The following is an 18,295-nucleotide window of genomic DNA, read 5'->3' on the forward strand; positions in this document are numbered from 1 at the left end:
TTTGGGGCTGGATCACACCTCTCCCTCTTTTCCCTTCTCCTTCCCTGCCCCTCACTGGTTCTGCTCTGCCCTCTACATAACCCACATTCAGCTGATGTTGAAATGCCTACGTGCCAGCCCAGGAGAGCTCCAAGCTTGCACAACTTTAGGGCACATCTGAATATAGCAGCACATTCATCTTCCAGGAAAGAGGCAGGATGGCATGGGTCTAAAGAAAAGCCTGGACTTGGTCATGTCATTAATCACTCCTTCCTTTACCCCCTTCTTAGGGTCTGTCCTCCCACTCCCCAGTCAGTGCTCAGACTGGTGTTAAGAATCAAGGGGTCTCAGACAAGTTCCTCCCTGAAGCCAGGCAGGAGAGGAACAATAAATAAAACTCAAGGCCCTCATAGCCCAGACCTGCCCTTGCTAGGTTGGCTTTCTGGGGAGTTTTTTTGGACTACATCCTACAGCTGCATTTCCCCCACTAGCCCTCCCTGTCCTGAGATTGTGTCCCCATGTCCAGGGGAGAGAACAGCTTGCACAAAGGTTGCCATCCTTGGACAGATACCTGAGGTCCCATAGGGGTTCCACTCTGCCTCTTGTAATTCCCAAGGCCACAAGTCTTTCCTCTTCTAGTTCTGTGGAGTGTCTTCAGTCATTCTTTAGCCATGGCTTATTGACAGTGTCTGCCACAAGGCAGGAGCTAGCCCTCCGGCACAGCTGGTATTCCAGTGTGCAGTGCCTAGGAGGAGGGGATAGGTGTGTAGCTACCATGGGCACCACCTTTCAGTAGTTTTATTATACAGATAGCACAACTGAGGGGCATGGGTTCTGCTTCCCAAGCCTGTGATCTCACCTCTTGGGGGAACTTTCTGTTCTGCACTTGTGCTGGCCCATCCTTTAGCTCATTTTGTAACCTAGGGGGCTTCCAAGAGGTAGGGTGGGGTGAGGGGCTTCCAGTGGGAAGAGTGGGTAGGAGACAGCCCTCGGTGTCCATCCTCCTAAACAGGGCCCTACTCATTGACTGGCTTCCGCTTTCTTGACCTCCTCTGGCTGGTTGACTGGGAGTGATTCTGAGATAAGAGGGGTGAAGACTGCTTGTTGTGGACACACATCATGTGCCTGGAGCTGTGCTTGGATGTGAGATGTATTTTGTCATATAGCCGAGGAAACTGAGGCTCAGAGATGCTAACTTGTGTTGTCAGGGTCATGCAGCTAGAGATTGCAGCCCCTCAGGTGCTTCAGCTAGAGAGGTTTGGGACAAAGCCTTGGGCATAGTTCTCTGATAACCATGCTCTGTCCATAAGAACAGGTGCCTCCTACTTCACCAGCTCAGCCTTTAAATAGTTGGAGGGTATGTATTTCTACCTGGTAAAAAAAAATCTATTGAAGTCAGTTCCTGCACAGGGCAAGGGGTCCAGCTGAGGACACTACAGTACACAGGGGACTGTGTAGGCCAGAGCCAGCCTGGAGATAGATTCTGTTTGACCGCTAGGTGCCTTAGAAAAATGTTAAATTAATTGCTGATATTTAAAACTTAGAAGATTTTTACCCCAAAATTCAGGTTTTGGCTTTTCTGAAAATCTGAGAAGGCCGGGCCCCAATTCCACAGGGTAGAAGGGCAGAGGGCGCTAAGCAGCTCCCTCCAGGGTTCTTACCTTCAGGTATTGCAGCTTCATCCACCCCCCCTTGCTTTCCTTTCCTGCAGGTCTGGGCTTCTCAGCAGCCAGGTGCTGGGCACCCACCAGGGAAATTTCTTGCACTGGAGAAAGGTCCGTAGGGTGAGCAGTGGAAAGATGGTCAGGGTCGAACCTGAGGTTAGTACTCTCTCATCTGTGCAGAGCTTGGTCTTCCTAGCAATCCTACAGGGCCTCCCTCTCAGAGAGGGCAGGTGAGTTGTCCAGAGTTACCCAGCGGGTCAGTGATAAAGTCGAGGTTCACATCCAGGTCTCGTGACTCCATGTTCGGTGTCTTCTCTCCCTGTGGCACTTTAAGCTGTCATGCTTCTCTGTGGACCCTAGGACTCCATGACTAGTGTCAGAGCTCAGAGGAGTGATTCTCAGACACATCTGAGTGTGAGGCTTCAGGACCTCCATGTTGCCCCCTTTGAACCAGAGCACTCTGAATTGGGGGATGCTGTGGACCTTGCACCTTGCATGGTGGAAGAGATGGGCACAGAAGCCCATCATGAGCATCATTAGGGTGCAGGTACACTGTAAGAGGTATGCCAGGGAGGGCCTCTGCCCAGTCGGGCATTCAGGAAGGCCTCCCAGAGAAGGTGAAACCTAGCTAATCTAGCTGAGTCTCAGAGGATGAGTGTGAGTCAGAAGGGAGGGCCTTCCTTCCAGGCAGAGGGAACTGCCTGAGCAAAGACCAGAGAAGAGAAATGGGATCTGGCGTTGCAGTTCTGGGTCACTCAGTTGAAATGGGAGGGTGGTAGGAGCTGGCTAGTTAAGAGTGTAGACTATGGGGCATTGTGCAGGTTTTATATGTCATATATAAAACTAGGACAGTGGCAGTTCCTAGAGCTCTCCAGCTACAGCAGAAAGCCTATGGGAGGCAGCTGTAGTGGCCTGGGTGAGAGAGGAGAGTAAGCAGGCTCAGAGATGGGGAGGGGAAGTGGACAGGATTTGGTTACAGATCTGATGTCTATAGGTGAGGGAGGAGGAGGAGGGAAGTAATAACCTGGTGAGCAGTGGCACACAGACACAGGGTCCCAAGCCAGGGAGTGGGACTAGAAGGGGCACGGCAGTGGTTAGAGGTATCCACAGAGGGTCTGCATCGTGGGGTTTGGCATGTAGGAGGAGAGCTGTTCCGGGTTCACCAGCATGCACTTTATCGAAGTGATGGGTACAGGCACGTGACCCTGGGGCTTGCACAGAGTAAAAAGAGCAGGGCCAAGAGCAGATTCAGACAGCAGGAACATTCTGGCGCAAAGCTGGAGAGGTAGAGGGTGCTGCTGGTGACACAGACTTGAGCCTGGCAGCCCAGGTTTGTACCTCAGCTCCACACTCCAGGTGACACTCACCTGACATGGAGGTAAGAAGCACTGTCTCATGAAGTCCATGAAGACTGAGAACAGACTCAGTCCATTGAAAGGCTTAGTAAATACTAAATTATGTTAGCTCCCTGGGGGTGCAGGCCCAGGAGCCTGTGAGGGAGATGGGACATCATCCTCGAGACTTGGGGGCACAGACACCTAGAGGACAGGGGTTCATCATGGCAGTGTGATCTGTGTGTGGGGTTTGGCAGTGAGTCAGTCCTGGGCCCTTGACAAGACTGACCTTGCTAAACATGGGGTTGCTTGAGGCCTAATTCTGTCAAGAGGAGGGTTGAGGGAGGTACGGAGATGGCACAGTGCTCTTCTCTTCGGGAGTTTGGATAGGGTGGGGGGAGGATCAAAGTTTCTAGAACAGACATTGAAGAAAGCTGGCTATCTGAGAGGGGGCGTTAGTGACACAGGATTTGGTCTTTGAGGCTAAGGCTGGGGGTTGAGGTGGTTCGTGGGTGCGGGTGGGAAGGTGGCAAGGGCAGAGGCCTGGGGAGGAGGCAGCCAGGGAAGAACAGCCCTGGGCAGAGAGGTGGAGGATCTGACTGTGGTCCTCGGTGGGTTGTGGAGGTGAGGAGGGTGGCCCCCGAGGCAATGGCAGCAGTCTTTGCAGCTGGGGCACCAGTACCAGTTGGGGCTGGGCTGGCCCTGCCAGCTGAGGGCCCTCCAGCGATCCTGGCAGGGGCTGTAGCAGTGGCCATCTGGAAGATACTCACCCAGGAACATGAATGCTTTGAGGCTGGGTTCCCTTGGCCTTTTTTTTTTTTTTTTATTTCTTGGTTGCCTCAGCCCATGTTGGGGGGGGTGGACCTTTGACACACATGACCCTCCCCTGGTTGGGGACTTTGCTCTGGCACTGGCCAGGTGATGGCAACCTTTGGCCCAGTCTTCCCTACTGCTTCCTGCCCAGCTCTGGGCACTGTGGAGGGAGGAAGTATGTCCAGGTCAGCTAGCTCTGCCCTGTCAGTACTCCTGCCTATGCAGGTGGGTCCAAGGTCCTGGTGATGTGTGACATTCTGGGGAGAGGTGCTCCAACAGGGCCTGTCTGGAGGTGCCAGGCACTTATCCCACCCAGACCCCTCTCTGGTGGGAAGCAGGAGAGTTGGCTTCCTCCCCCCTTAGAGGCCCTTTCCCTCTCTGACTCTATAAAGAAGCTAGTGCTTTCTGGCCTAGCCCTTCTGGGGCCTGTGGAAGACAGGATGTGACAGCCAGGTCAGCTAGCTGCAGGGCGGGAGCTGAGGTGGAGAGAAAGGCAAGGTGGGGCTCTGAGTCACAGCGCTGCCCCAGCTTGCTGGCTGGCCCCAGGTGGGGACTGCCCAGGGTGGGGATGGTGCTGAACCCTATTCCTATCTCCCATCTCACCCCAGAGAGCTTCAAGCTTCCGGTTGAGTCACAGGGAAGGAGGAAGCTCTTGGTGGGACTGGGGGCTGAGCTGGTCCCACATCATTTCCTGCCCATTTCCTGTACCCTGGAGCAGAAAGGGGGCTGTGTAGATGTCTCTACCTTCCCAAGCCAACATACCCTCTCCTTCCAAGGAGGCTTGGTATTGGAGGAACCCCAGGCCTGCCACCAGCCTGCCTTCTTGGAGGCAGTCTGCTTGGTGGGAACGACTGGCTCTGAAGAAGCTTACCGGTGGATGGAGAAGCTTCGTCCTGACTGGGGACACAGCCACAGCTGTGGGCTGCCCCCACTGTCCTCATGCTGGACTTACACTGGATAGATGGGTTTGGAGGGTGACCAGGAGACTGAGCAAGGCTTCTCTTTGGTGGCACAACAGAGAGCATTGTAAAAGCTGGGGCTGACCCCAGGGTATGCTGACTCATATAGGGGGGCGACTAGCAGAAATACCCCTCCTAGTCACCTTGGCACAGAGAGCACCAGAAGTGGGCATGCAGGTACAGACAGGCCCTGCAATGTGTCTCACACAGACACAGCATGCAGGCAGGCTCAGGCAGAACCCTGCACTACGCCTTTGAACTTACTCTGTCATTTTGGAGGTGACCCCAGGCACCCGGCCCCTTAGACAGCAACATAGAGGATGGACCAGCTCACACCCACTGCAGTGTCTGCAAGAGAAAACATCCCTGTTTCTGAGCCTTTGCTTTCTGTCTTGGCCACGAGAACCTCGTGTGACCAGGTGCAGGCCTGTGTTGGGTCCACTTTGGCTGGGTTCAGCTAACTGTGAAGGTTGGGGGAAGCCTATTCTGCACAAGCGGCACTGCCCCTGTGGCAGCTCTGGATTTTCCTGCAGGTCTTTTTGGAGTTTGTTTTGAGCCACTTGAGTGTTGACTGTGTGCCAGACACCATGCCACACTGAGGCAATGCGTGCAGAGTTGTTTTGAAGAAAGCTCCCAGTAAATGTGGGTTATTATCTGTATTATTATTTACATACATAATTTTATTTCTTCTCACAACAACACCGTGAGGCGGCTCGGCGCCAGCCACATACACCTAAGGTGGCGGGTTCAAATCCCCAGCCTGGGCCTGCCAAACAACAATGATGGCTGCAACCAAAAAAATGGCCAGGCGCTGTGGCGGGTGCCTGTGGTCCCAGCTACTTGAAGGTGCTATTGTTCTTCCCATTTTACAGATAAGAAAGCAAGGCTTTAAGAGGCTTGTCCAGGTGGCAGTTAGCTACTAAGTGGCAGGGGCTAGATGTGAACCCAGGTCTCTGACCCCAGTCTGCATTTTTTTTTTTTTTTTGAGACAGTCTCGCTATGTTGTCCTTGGTAGAGTGCCATAGTGCCACAGCTCACAGCAACCTCCAGTGCTTGGGCTTAAGCAATTCTCTTGCCTCAGCCTCACAAGTAGCTGGGACTAGGTGTTTGCCACAACACGTGGCTATTTTTTTGTTGAGTTATCATTGTTGTTTGGCAGGCCTGGGCTGGTTTTGAACCTGCTAGCCGAGGTGTATGTGGCTGGTGCCCTAGCCACTGAGCTACAGGTGCTGAGTCCCAGTCTGCACTCTTAATTTCTGCCTCCTGACACTCCCAGTGGTGAAGCCAGCAAGGTCCACCAGGGTAGGGGGACAATGGGGCCAAAGCTGTGAGTACACCATGGCTTTGAGTCTGTGGCTCAAGGTGGAGAGATGAGGGCAGGTATGGAGGAGAATCCCTAGAATGGGAATGCCTGGGGTGAGGGGCCCCTCTCCTGCTTTCCAAGGTACATTCCACTTTTTGTCCCTTTGCCATTTCAGTTACTGTATTCCTCACACAGCTGGTAGAGATTTGGGGTTATAGAGCACCAGGCTTGTTTGGAGGGCTGGGCTGAAACCATGCTTTCCCTTCTCCATGCCCATGCTGTCTGCAGGACCCTTGGCAGGTTTCTGCCTCCTTTCTGAGTTCTAAGTGGAGTTAGGCTGCTATCTGGGACCCAGGCTTATTTCTGAGTCTGAGGCTACCTCCTGCCTAGACCTCACAGCGCTTGCCCAGGCTGACCCTCTCCTCCGCAGGCAGGTCTGCTCTGTCAAATTTGAAGTAGCAATGGCTCTCAGAAAACATGGAAATTGCAAAAATAAGGAGCAACCACAGTAGCTCTTTGCCCTGGTTTTATGGGCTTCTCATGGCCCTCCTATGAGTTTTATTTTTTCATTACCTTGTATAAGGAAACCACAGCTTGGTGAGCTGATATCTGTACTGCCTTACAGAAGGGCCTACCTGGTACCTTTCAAAAGTACGGTCCTTGGGCTGCCTAATTCACAATCAAAGGCAGTGGGTACGTCTGCACATCCTCAGGCCTATCCCAGACGAGCGCCAACAGCTCTGGAGCCTGTGGGCAATTGTGGGCACCCTGTGCTTTGCAGCCCGTGAAGTGTTCCCTGCCCCGCTCCTGTTTTTGCTGTGGAGCTCTGCATAAGTTGCTTAAACTCTCTGAGCTTTCATTTCCTCATTTGTGCATGGGGAACAACAGTGCACCTACTTCTGAGTTGTGGGCAGGTAGCATCAGAATGGGCTGTGCCAGCAGTGCGGACTGACGGGTGCCAAAGAGAAGGGTCACCTTAGGGTGGTGGTTCTTCCCTAGAGCAGGGCACAGGAGTGTCAGGCTGCTTGTTCCAAGAAGCTCATCGGTCTGTGGCATAAAGTACAAGTAATGTGACAGCCCTCTGTGTGCTAGAAAATTTTCTGATTTAGGGATGGAACCGTTAGAGCTGGAAAGTTTGCACGAGTGCACAGTGGACTGCCAGGAATGGAGGCAGAGGCCAGGGATAGCGGTTCTGGGCTCCGAGGAACAGAGGCTCCAACTGGTTTAAAGACAGGTTATCTTTAGACAGCAGCACGGCATAGCTTGGGCTTTGAACTGTGGGCAGAACTTTTCTCTGTGAATGTGCAGCCCACTCTAATAGGCTTCAGAGTGTGACAAGACTCCCAGCTGCAGAGCCAGACACTCTCTGCATAAGCTCCCGGGATTTCCCCTTTGCATCACCACCTCCTTTTGTGGCCTCTGAGGCCCTGGTCTCGGTCACCACAGGAAGGAACCAGGCATGACATGGATTAGAAGTATCAAGCTTGCTGGAGGCAGACTAACCTTGAAGGCAGAATAGCCACAAGCAACCTCCGCAGTAGCCTTTTATTGAGATGGTACGTGGCAGGTGAGGAGAGTATTAGACAATGACTGCGTGCTTAAGGATTGCTACTGGCTCGGCTCTTTCTCTGCACCGAACACCTGTGGATGAGTTGCCCAAGGGTCCACCCCCAAGCCGCAAATCATCTTGCTCAGTGGATGGTTGTTTGGTTCTCCCCAGTACTCTACATTTCCCCCCTCTAGTGTATTCAAAGACATTTCTGGATAGGCAAAGGAGAAAATTTGTGTTGGTTATTTCAGCTGTTCTCCTCACTGAGGAGCTCTCTCTCCTTCCTGCTAAGCAAAAAACCAAAAGGGCATATAAGTATAACAAAATTACACTAAAGGAACTAATCCGGGTATAAAGGAAATTATTTTAGCCAAACTAGGCATAGGGGAAAACATGTCCTCTCTGTGCTAATGACCACCCAACTACCTGCTACGGGCTGACCCATAGGGTCATGACGCTTCCAAGGGAGGTATTCACCACCTCCCAAAGTTATATTAGGCGGGGAAAGGGCTGTACGGAACTTAGACCCTTTCCAAAGAGCAGTATAACTTTAAGTAAAGATCAGGTGCCCAACTGAAACATATAAATTGAACAAGTGAAATTCTCTTATCTTAGCTGATACCAATATCACCGTTACCCCAAAGCCTGCTGTTCGAGGTCTTTGTTGTACATAACCTCCTAAGGTTTAGAGCATGCATACTGAGTTTACCTGGGGCTTGTTACTCTGCCTAAAATAATGAAATCCTGTATCAATCTTCCCTCTATGCATAGAAGCTCTAATTGCCACTTAAGGAAACAGGATGCTGACCGCTCTTAACTGCTTCCTGCTAATGATGGACAGTGATATTGGGAGAGGCAGTTAGAGGTCCCACAGAGGAAGTTGATCCAGGGTTTCTCTATTATGAAATTATACAGACTCCAAAAACCAGGGTCCTGTGAATAATAATAGAAAAGTTAGTGGAAACAAATTTGTTAAAGCGCTGGCAAGGTTTCCTGCTCGAGTCAAGGCTTAATCCAGTGAGTAACCACTGCTTCTCTTGATGTTCTATAATAATATGAGCAAAACCTCAACTCCAATGCAGAACATAACCAGGCTTCCACTGTGACATGTCAGGTTTTCTATAAAAGATAGGTTATTTTATTGGAGAGGATGGTGAATGAATGAGAGATGTCCAGTGGTGTTCTGCAACTGGCTTTCTGTCAGAAAATTGTGAAAAGAGCTCTAGTGAGTATGTACTTAAGACTCTTATTCAAGGGGAGGGTATCCTCTTCCCCCCTCTGTTTATCTAACATATCTTTTAATGTTTTTTTGTTTGTTTGTTTGTTTGTTTGAGGCAGAGCCAGCCTCAAGCTGTTGCCCTGGGTAGAGTGCTGTGTCATCACAGCTCACAGCAACCTTCAACTCCTTGGCTCAAGCGACTCTCCTGCCTCCGCCTCCCAAGTAGATGGGACTACAGGTGCCCGCCACAATGCCCAGCTATTTTTTGGTTGCAGCCATCATTGTTTGGCAGGCCCGGGCTGGATTTGAACCAGCCAGCTCAGGTGTATGTGGCTGGTGCCTTAGCTGCTTGAGCTACAGATGCTGAGCCTATGTTTTAATGTTTTATGATGTTGCTCAATAATAGCCTGTCCTTGAGAATTGTAAGGAATACCATGAGATAAATAAATATTCCAAAAAGATAGAAAGGTATTTAACTTGTAAGTAATATGACCTAATAGCTTTTGAAAGTCATTTAAAGTAGCGCCTGTGGCTCAGTGGGTAGGGTGCCGGCCCCATATACCAGTGGTGGCGGGTTCAAACCCAGCCCTGGCCAAACTGCAACAAAAAAGCTGGGAGTTGTGGTGGGCGTCTGTAGTCTCAGCTACTCGGGAGGCTGAGGTAAGGAGAATTGCCTAAGTCCAGGCGTTGGAGGTTGCTGTGAGCTGTGTGATGCCACAGCACTCTACCAAAGGTGATAAAGTGACACTCTGTCTCTACAAACATAAAAAAAAAGTAGACAAGGAATCCAATCAGAGTTGAAGAATTTGAGTTTGAGTCAGTTTGTATCCTAAATAATTATAAGGAGCTATAGTTTGCACCTTTTTTGAAGCAACTTGAAGACCATAAGACTTTAATGTACATACAGCTTGTTCTAACATTTCTTGTAAAACCATCAAACTCTGGTGTGCTAATAAGATGTTCTCCAAATAGTGAGTAATGTAGGCTGTAGAGTATCTCTAAGAATTTGTAACAGTTGATCAACAAACTGTTGACACAGTATAGGACTATTTAACATACCTTGTGGCAGAACCTTCCACTGGTAATGCTTGGGAGGCTTCTGATTATAGACAGGAACAGAAAAGGCAAAATGTGGTCGATCTCCAGGATGCAGGTATATGGTAAAAAAAAAAAAAAAAATCCTTTAAGTCAATGACATACAAATACCAATTGGGAGGAATCATTGAGGGTTAAGGACCTAATTGCAGGGGTCTCATGGGTATAATAGTTTTGTTAACTTTGTGAAGGTTAGTGAGCATTTTCCAATTGCCTGTTTTTTTTTTCTTATCACAAAAATAGGAGAATTCCAAGGGCTGGTAGAGGGCTGGATATGCCCTTGCTCCAATTGTTCCTGCACTACTAATTCCAAAGTGTCTAGTTATTCCATAGTTAATGGCCACTGCTCCACCCACACTCGTATTTCAGGGCAGTGGCCTCTATGCTAAATTGGACATTTGCAAGGAATTAACATGAGGGGATGGTATGATTATCACAGTGTTTGATTGCTGGAGCAAATCATGACCCCATAGATTAATAGCAATATCAGCTATATATGGTCGGATTTGAGGATTCCACTTATCTGGTTCCAAGCAGGTCAAAGGCAAAATACTCTGAAAGATTGAATCTAGAGTTCCGATGCCAACAAAGGTAATATCAGCAATTTGTTTTGGCAATTCCCTGGGCCACTGATTTAGAGCCATAACAAAACGTGGGCACCCATGTCTAACAGGCTGGGAAAGGTTTTATCCTTCAGGGTAAGAGTCAATTGAGGCCGACTCTTATCGACAGACATTTGCCAGAAAATATGCCTTGTGTTACCGAGCTCACCAGTATGTTTTTTCCCAAGTACCTTGTATCTGTTTCTGTTTTTGTTTTTTTTTTTTGGTAGTAGAGATGGAGTCTCACTTTACCACCCTTGGTAGAGTGGCATGACATCACACAGCTCACAGCAACCTCCAACTCCTGGGCTTAGGCGATTCTCTTGCCTCAGCCTCTCGAGTAGCTGGGACTATAGGCACCCACCACAACGCTCAGCTATTTTTTGGCTGTAGTTGTCATTATTGTTTGGCAGGCCTGGGCTGGATTCGAACCTGCCAGCTTTGGTATAGGTGGCTGGCGCCTTAGCCACTTGAGCTACAGGCACTGAGCCCACACACTCCTGTTTTCAGTTCTTTTGCTCCCATGCTGGGAAGCAAAAGGACATTATCATATGCAAGTAAGTCCAAAGCAACACTGCCTGAGGTGGCCTGTAAAAGAGACTGAACAGAGTGAAGTTGCTGGTGAATGAGTTAATTTCAGACCCTATTCTTTGCCTGTGGACCTGGGCTGGGCCCGCCTACTAGTTTTCCTGTGGTAAAGGTGTCTCTTTTTATTGAACTGAGAGCAGCACGCACTCACCCAATGGGGTGCTTTCCTTCACCTGGGACATAACCCAGGGGGCTTCCCTTTGCTAGATGTCTTTTGATTATATTTTTTTCCTATAGATCTTCCCTTTCCAACATACTTTTCTCATATGGCCCAATTTTCTGCACTTAATGACATCTAGGATGGTTCAGATTGAACCCTTCTTTTAAAGCAGCAGCAAGCAAATAGGCCTTGTGGGATTCCATTCCTAGATCAGCACATGCCTGTATATATTCCTCTAAGGGAGCATTTTGTGCTCTCAGAGGTGGCAAGGCCTTTTGACACTCGGAGTTAGCATTCTTAAATGCTAAAGTTTGGAAAAGCATGTCTCTGACCTCCGGCTGGGCAACGGCCTTATCTATTGCAGTTTTTAATCAGGCTTGAAAGTCAGTATAAGGTACATTCCTAGATTGCATTATCTCTTTTTTTTTTTTTTTTTGAGACAGAGCCTAAAGCTGTTGCCCTGGGCAGAGTGCTGTGGCATCACTGCTCACAGCAACCTCCAACTCCTGGGCTCAAGCAATTCTCTTGCCTCCGTCTCCCTAGTAGCTGGGATTACAGGCGCCCACCACAATGCCCAGCTATTTTTTGGTTGCAGTCGTCATCATTATTTGGCAGGCTCAGGCTGGATTCAAACCCACCAGCTCAGGTGTATGTGGCTGGCACCTTATGAAAGATTTAGAGATGTCTCCAGGAAACTGAACCTTTTCCCAGGCTCTAAGACAACACAGCCCTGTCTGGACTACACCTATATCATCATACTAAAGTTGATTCGGAATCTCCAGCCCCTGACCAGACCCAGTGAGCTGTTCTTTTCTTTCTGTTGTTGAGACAGAGTCTCATTTTATCACCCTCGGTAGAGTGCTGTGGCATCACAGCTCATAGCAACCTCAAACTCCTGAGTTTAGATGATTCTCTTGCCTCAGCCTCCCGAGTAGCTGGGACTACAGGTGCCCACCACAATGCCCAGCTATTTTTTTTTGTTGCAGTTTGGCTGGGACTGGGTTTGAACCTGCCACCATCAGTATGTGGGACGGGTGCCCTACCCACTGAGCCACAGGCGCCGCCTGCGGCGAGCTGTTCTGATGTTACAGGTACTCCTCTCTGCTGGTTTTGGCAACTCATCAGTTCAGCCTCCTCCTTCCACCAGGTTTTGAACTGTAAATACTGTCCAGATTCAAGAACAGTTCTGGCTGTTATGTACCAGTCATAAGGAATAAGTTGTTGCTCTCATGCAGGTCCCTGTAACAGACCTCTAGAAAATGGGGATTGCATACCATACTGTGTACGGCCTGTTTCAAATCTTTTAGAACCGCAAAAGTGATCATATGGTGAACAAAACACTGGCCCCCACCTTGAGGGTGTTGCAGACCAGGAGAAATAACAGTGACTGTGACCGGAAAAAGCCCCAAAGTGTCTTCCCACTTAAAGTCACTGGTTTTATGCCCTTCTAATAGAGCCTTCATAACAGAATTCATAGGTGGTTCATTCATAGAGGGAGGCACTGAGAGTGCTCTAGGTTGGCATTTCTGACTGTGAGACTATTCACCCATTCTTTGATCTGAGTGGCATAATGGCCACAGAGGTAATTTCTTGCTTAGTCATGTCTGTATCATATACTTCCTCACACCAGAAGAAGGGCCAGAAAAACTTCCATATGCTCCTGGTTCCCAGTTCTCCTTAGATTCAGATTCCCTCTGAACCTCACTATTCTCCTCACCTTCAAATTCTGCTTGAACATCACCTTCTTTCAGTTTCTAATTATCTCAACTCCCCAAATGGGAAGTTACCCATTATTCTCAAAATATCTTTGCTTATTATTTACCAAAAGCCTCACTTACTCTGAGCGAGGTTCCCTTGATTCTAGATTGGCCAAAGGTCTTACTTGCCCTGAGTAGAGTTTCCCTTTGGACTGCTTCCCACTGTCTGCCAAAGGCTTCACTTACTTCCGAGTGTCCCTTTCCCCTTCATTCCACGTCCCTGGTGTCCTGCCAGATCCTGCTGGATACGCCAGATGTTGCAACCCCTAAGGCCCTGGTCTCTGTCACCACAGGAAGGAACCAGTCATGACGCAGATTGGAAGTACAAGCTTGCTGGAGGTGGGCTAACCTTGAAGGCAGGATAGCCACAAGCAACCTCCACAGTAGCCTTTTATTGAGATGGTACATGGCAGGTGAGGGGAGTATTAGACAATGACTGCATGCTAAAGGATTGCTACTGGCTCGGGCTCTTTCTCTGCACCGAACACCTGCGGATGAGTTGCCCAAGGGTCCACCCCCAAGCCGCAAATCATCCTGCTCAGAGGTCATTGGTCTCTCCATGTCCTCTACAACTTCCCCTTACCATGCAATGTGAGGAATGGCTCTGGGACCCTGTCATCCTGTTGATTGGGGATCCTGGGTCTCAGCAAACCGGGAAGCTGTACCGAAGGGCTTTCTCCAGCAGCAGCTGTCAGGTGAAAAACTGAGCTTCCCCAACAAGGCTGATGTGTGTCCTCTTGGATGGGGAGGACAAAGCAACTTCATTTCTTCTTTTCTTTGGCCACAGGAGGCCCTGCACAAGCCGTGCAGCATGTAGCTGCACGAAGGCCTAATGACTTGCTGGGGGAAGATGCTTCCTTTGATGTGTGTTCTCTCCACTCCTGAGTTTAATGCTTTCTTTTCTTTGCTTCCTCACCCTTTGTGGAACAAGGCTGGGGTATGTAAATAAATACACTTGACATGTAAATACACATGAAGTCATCCTTGAAGGTGCTTAGTTGGACATGTTGTACTTTGTGCTTTCTCAGCTGCATGACACTTTGTGTGTGTTGGAGGGGGTCATAAGTGGCTGGTCAGCCAGGGTATGCCCTAAGGTGGTCAGCGTGGCTGCTTTTTGCTTGTTTTTCTGTTCTCATCAGCTGCTTAGAATTTTTAAAATAATTTCTCACCAAAACATTAGTTACGGGGCAGCACCTGTGGCTCAGTGAGTAGGGCACTGGCCCCATATACCGAGGGTGGTGGGTTCAAACCTGGCCTTGGCCAAACTGCAACAAAAAAATAGCTGAGCATTGTGGCAGGCACCTGTAGTCCCAGTTACTCAGGAGGCTGAGGCAAGAGAATTGCCTAAGCCCAAGAGCTGGAGGTTGCTGTGAGCTGTGATGCCATGGCACTCTACCAAGGGCAACAAAAATAAACAACAAAAAAAATTAGTTACTCAGAGCATAGCCAGTACTCTAGTGGGTATATTTCTTTCTTTCTTTTGAATTTATATCTCTCACATTACGTAAGTAAAACCTAGTGATAGAATCCAAAAATGATAACAAGTGAAAAGGAAAAGAAAATTACCTATCCTACCAAAGATTGCACTTTTCAACAATTTGTTACACATCCTTCTGAGTTTTTTTTTTTGAGACAAAGTCTCACTTTGTTGCCCTTGGTAGAGTGCTGTGTGTCATAGCTCACAGCAACCTTAAACTCTTGGGCCTAAACGATTCTTTTGCCTCAGCCTCCCAAATAGCTGGGACTATAGGTGCCCACCACAACACCCGGCTATTTTTAGAGATGAGATCTCACTTTGGCTCAGGCTGGTCTCAAACTTGTGAGCTCAAGCAGTCTACCCTCTACTCACAGAGTGCTGAGATTACAGGCATGAGCCACCTTGCAGGCCTTTTTCTGAGTTTTTTCTATGTTTATATTTTTTCCACAAAAATGGAATCTGACCATATATAACATTTATTTTATAATCCTCATTTTCACTTAGTGGTGGATAATTAATGTTTTTCCTTGGTATTATATACTGCAACAATGAAAGATATTTAAAATATGTATCGAGGATACATGCATTTTTTAAATACAGAATAGTTTATCATAAAAAGCAAATACTGTCTCAGTTGTACCCTGCCCTAGGCTTATTTAAAAGGGGTAATTTTTAGGCTGAATGTGGTGGCTCTCACCTATAATCCCAGTACGCTGAGAGATTGAGGCAGGAGGATCCCTTGAGCTCTGGAGTTGAGACCAAGCTGAGCAAGAGTGAAACCCCATCTCTACTCAAAGTAGAAACACTAGCTGGATAGTATAGCTGGCACCTGTAGTACCAGCTACTTGGGAGGCTGAGGCAAGAGGATCGCTTGAGCCCAGGAGTCTGAGGTTGCTGTGAACTAGGCAGAGAGCACAGTACTCTAGCATGGGTGGCAGAGCGAGACTCTTAAAAAAAAAACAAAAATAAGGCTGTGCCTGTGGTTCAAAGGAGTAGGGCACCAGCTCCATGTGCCGGAGGTGGCAGGTTCAAACCCACCCCCAGCCAAAAAAAAAAGGGGGGGGGACAACTTTTAATCATCTAGTGTTCTTGTTCTTTTGTTTCTTCCATTTCCTAAGTGAACTGTGTACACCTAAGTGAACTGTTTCTTGGCTTATCTGGCTCCCTGACTTGGTGAGAAGTGTAAGGCTTCTCCTCTCTTGCACTGCCCGTCCTGCTTTCTCCCAACATGTGCAGCCGCTGTACTGTGCAAGTCCTTTATTGAGTGGCTTTGCAACTTAAATAACACATACAAACTTCTGCTCCTCCGTTTGTTATTCCATTGGCTTTTGACAGCACCTCGTGACCATTCTTGCTCTCAAGTGGAGATATCAGGCGCCCCCTCCCCTGACATCTGTCTGTCCTATATTTACATCTCTGGGGACAATTCTGTCTCATCCCTGTCACTCTCCCCTGAGTAACTGTGGGGAGCTGCTCTGCATGCAGATCACTGCCCGGCATCTGCATTACTCCATGAGCATAAATTGTGGTCACCTTAGGGCCAAGTAGTGAGCTGCACAACTACCCTTCCCTTTGGGTCTAATGTCAGTCAAAGGAAAATGTTAAACGTATTTTCCTTTCTTAGTATTTTGTGCTCAAAAATCATTACTTTATATTTTAGTTTGCTTCATATTCTGACTATGCCTTTCTTGCCTATTTTTCGGGAGTTCTGATAAAGCATTTTCATCAGCTGCATAGTGTAGTGTCCATTGGATAGGGAATCATAATTTATTTTTACCCAGTCTCCTAAGACAGGACTGACTCTCCCCTTTTTTTTTAACTAATGTGAATGGTGCTGCAGTTAATGTTCCATGTACAATGTACATTTCTGTGCATTGTTCTTATCTAGTGTCTGCACGTTTAGGAATGCTATTACCCTTTAAAACTGACCCCCTTCCCCTGAGCTCTTGCCACCCACTGACTTGCCTTTGGTTAAACTGAGCCTTGCCTTACTGACTTGCCTTCGGTTAAACTGGCCTATTCTAGAAGTTGGTGTGAGAGATTCCCGGGTAACATCCATCTTCATCTCCCTAGGATCTGAAGAGCGTCCTGTCCTCAGATTTGAAGTTCAACATGTCTCCAACTACACAGCCCTCCTGCTGAGCAGGGATGGTGGTACTCTATATGTGGGTGCCCGAGAGGCCCTCTTTGCACTCAGCAGCAACAATAGCTTCCTGCCAAACGGAGAGTACCAGGAGGTAGGAGGGATTGCCTGGGCGGCCTGGGCTGGTCAGAGGATGGCAAAGGGAAGATAGATGGGATGCTCGAGGATGGGGGCGGAGGGAGGCTCAGCAGATCATCCATTCCTCCTACATACTTACCTTCCCCTTTCTCACTCCACAGTTGCAGTGGAGTGCAGATGCAGAGAGGAAACAGCAGTGCAGCTTCAAGGGCAAGGACCCACAGGTGAGCCAGCACCTATAGACTGGCTAGGCTACAGGAGGGGTGGAGGACAGAGGCAGGAGTTGGGAGCATATACACCATGTGTGGTGGGAAGGGCTAGACTTCTGAGATGGCCAGACCTGGGTTTGACTCTCAGCCCTATATTTACTTATTTATTTTTTGGAGGGAGACAGAGTCTTACTTTGTTGCCCTCGATAGAGTGCTGTGGTATCACAGCTCATAGCAGCCTCAAACTCTTGGGCTTAAGTGATTCTTCTGCCTCAGCCTCCTGAGTAGCTGGAACTACAGGCATCTGCCACAACGCCTGCCTATTTTTTTGGTTGCAGTTGTCATTGTTCTTTAGTAGTCCTGGGCCAGGCTTGAACCCATGCCAGCCCTGGCGTATGTGGTTGGTGCCCTACTCACTGAGCTATGGGCACTGAGCCTATTTTTATATATTTTTGAGACAGAGTCTCACTCTGTCGCCCAGGCTAGAATTCTATGGTGTCACAGCTTATAGCAACCTCAAACTCCTGAGTTCAAACAATCCTCTTGCCTCCAGAGTAGCTGGGACTACAGGTGCCCACCACAGTTCCCGGCTAATTTTTCTGTTTTTAGTAAAGATGAGGTCTCGCTCTTGCTCAGGCTGTTCTCGAACTCCTGACCTCAGGTAATCTACCTGCCTCTGCCTCCCATAGTGCTAGGATTATAGGGATGAGCCACTGCTCCTAGCCCCCAGCCCTATTCTTTTTTTTGAGACAGAGTCTCACTATGTCACCCTTGGTAGAGTGCCGTGGCGTCCAAGCTCACAGCAGCCTGAAACTCTGACTCTCTTGCCTCTGAGTAGCTGGGACTACAGGTGCATGCCACAACACTCAGCTATTTTTTGGTTGGAGTTGTCGTTGTTTAGTAGGCCTGGGCGAGGCTTGAAGCCACTAGCCTCAGTGTATGTGGCTGGTGCCCTACTCACTGAGCTACATGCACTGAACCTTTATTCTTAACTGTATCTAAGATCTTGGGGCTAGATTAGCTTTTCTAAGCCTTAGTGTAACCACCTGTCAGATGGGGATAGTGGTATTTGGATTATTGAGCTTACAAGGAAGATTCAGTGAACCAAAGTGTAAGGCAGTTGGCACATAGTAAACATCAGTTCCAGTTTGAGCAGTGGTCGAGTGGCATGAGAAATGGTCCCTGCAGCTCTGACAGAGTCTGGTTGGGTTTTGGCCAAACCATTGGGTGGGGTAGATCCAACCCAGGGCTGTCCTGGAAGACTCCCGACCATTCCCAGAGGATTCCTGGTCCCGGATACAGAAGGTGGCAGCTAAGGTGACAGCAAAAGAACACTGGACTCAAGGTCAAGACACAGGCTTGAGTT

The 18,295-nt window shown here is 48.7% G+C and overlaps 1 protein-coding gene across 1 annotated transcript in view; it reads left to right on the forward strand.

The window, feature by feature from the left end:
• The window catches only part of SEMA4B (semaphorin 4B), a 46,814-nt gene that overhangs the window by 16,602 nt on the left and 11,917 nt on the right, over positions 1-18,295 (forward strand). The window contains exons 3-4 of the mRNA XM_012813572.2: positions 16,573-16,736; positions 16,882-16,944. Coding sequence (XP_012669026.1) covers positions 16,573-16,736; positions 16,882-16,944 — 227 coding nt within the window. The remainder of the gene's footprint in view (positions 1-16,572; positions 16,737-16,881; positions 16,945-18,295) is intronic.

The sequence above is a fragment of the Otolemur garnettii genome, unplaced genomic scaffold (genome assembly GCF_000181295.1).
Source record: "Otolemur garnettii isolate 467f Iridium unplaced genomic scaffold, OtoGar3 scaffold00277, whole genome shotgun sequence".
Taxonomy (NCBI): domain Eukaryota; kingdom Metazoa; phylum Chordata; class Mammalia; order Primates; family Galagidae; genus Otolemur; species Otolemur garnettii.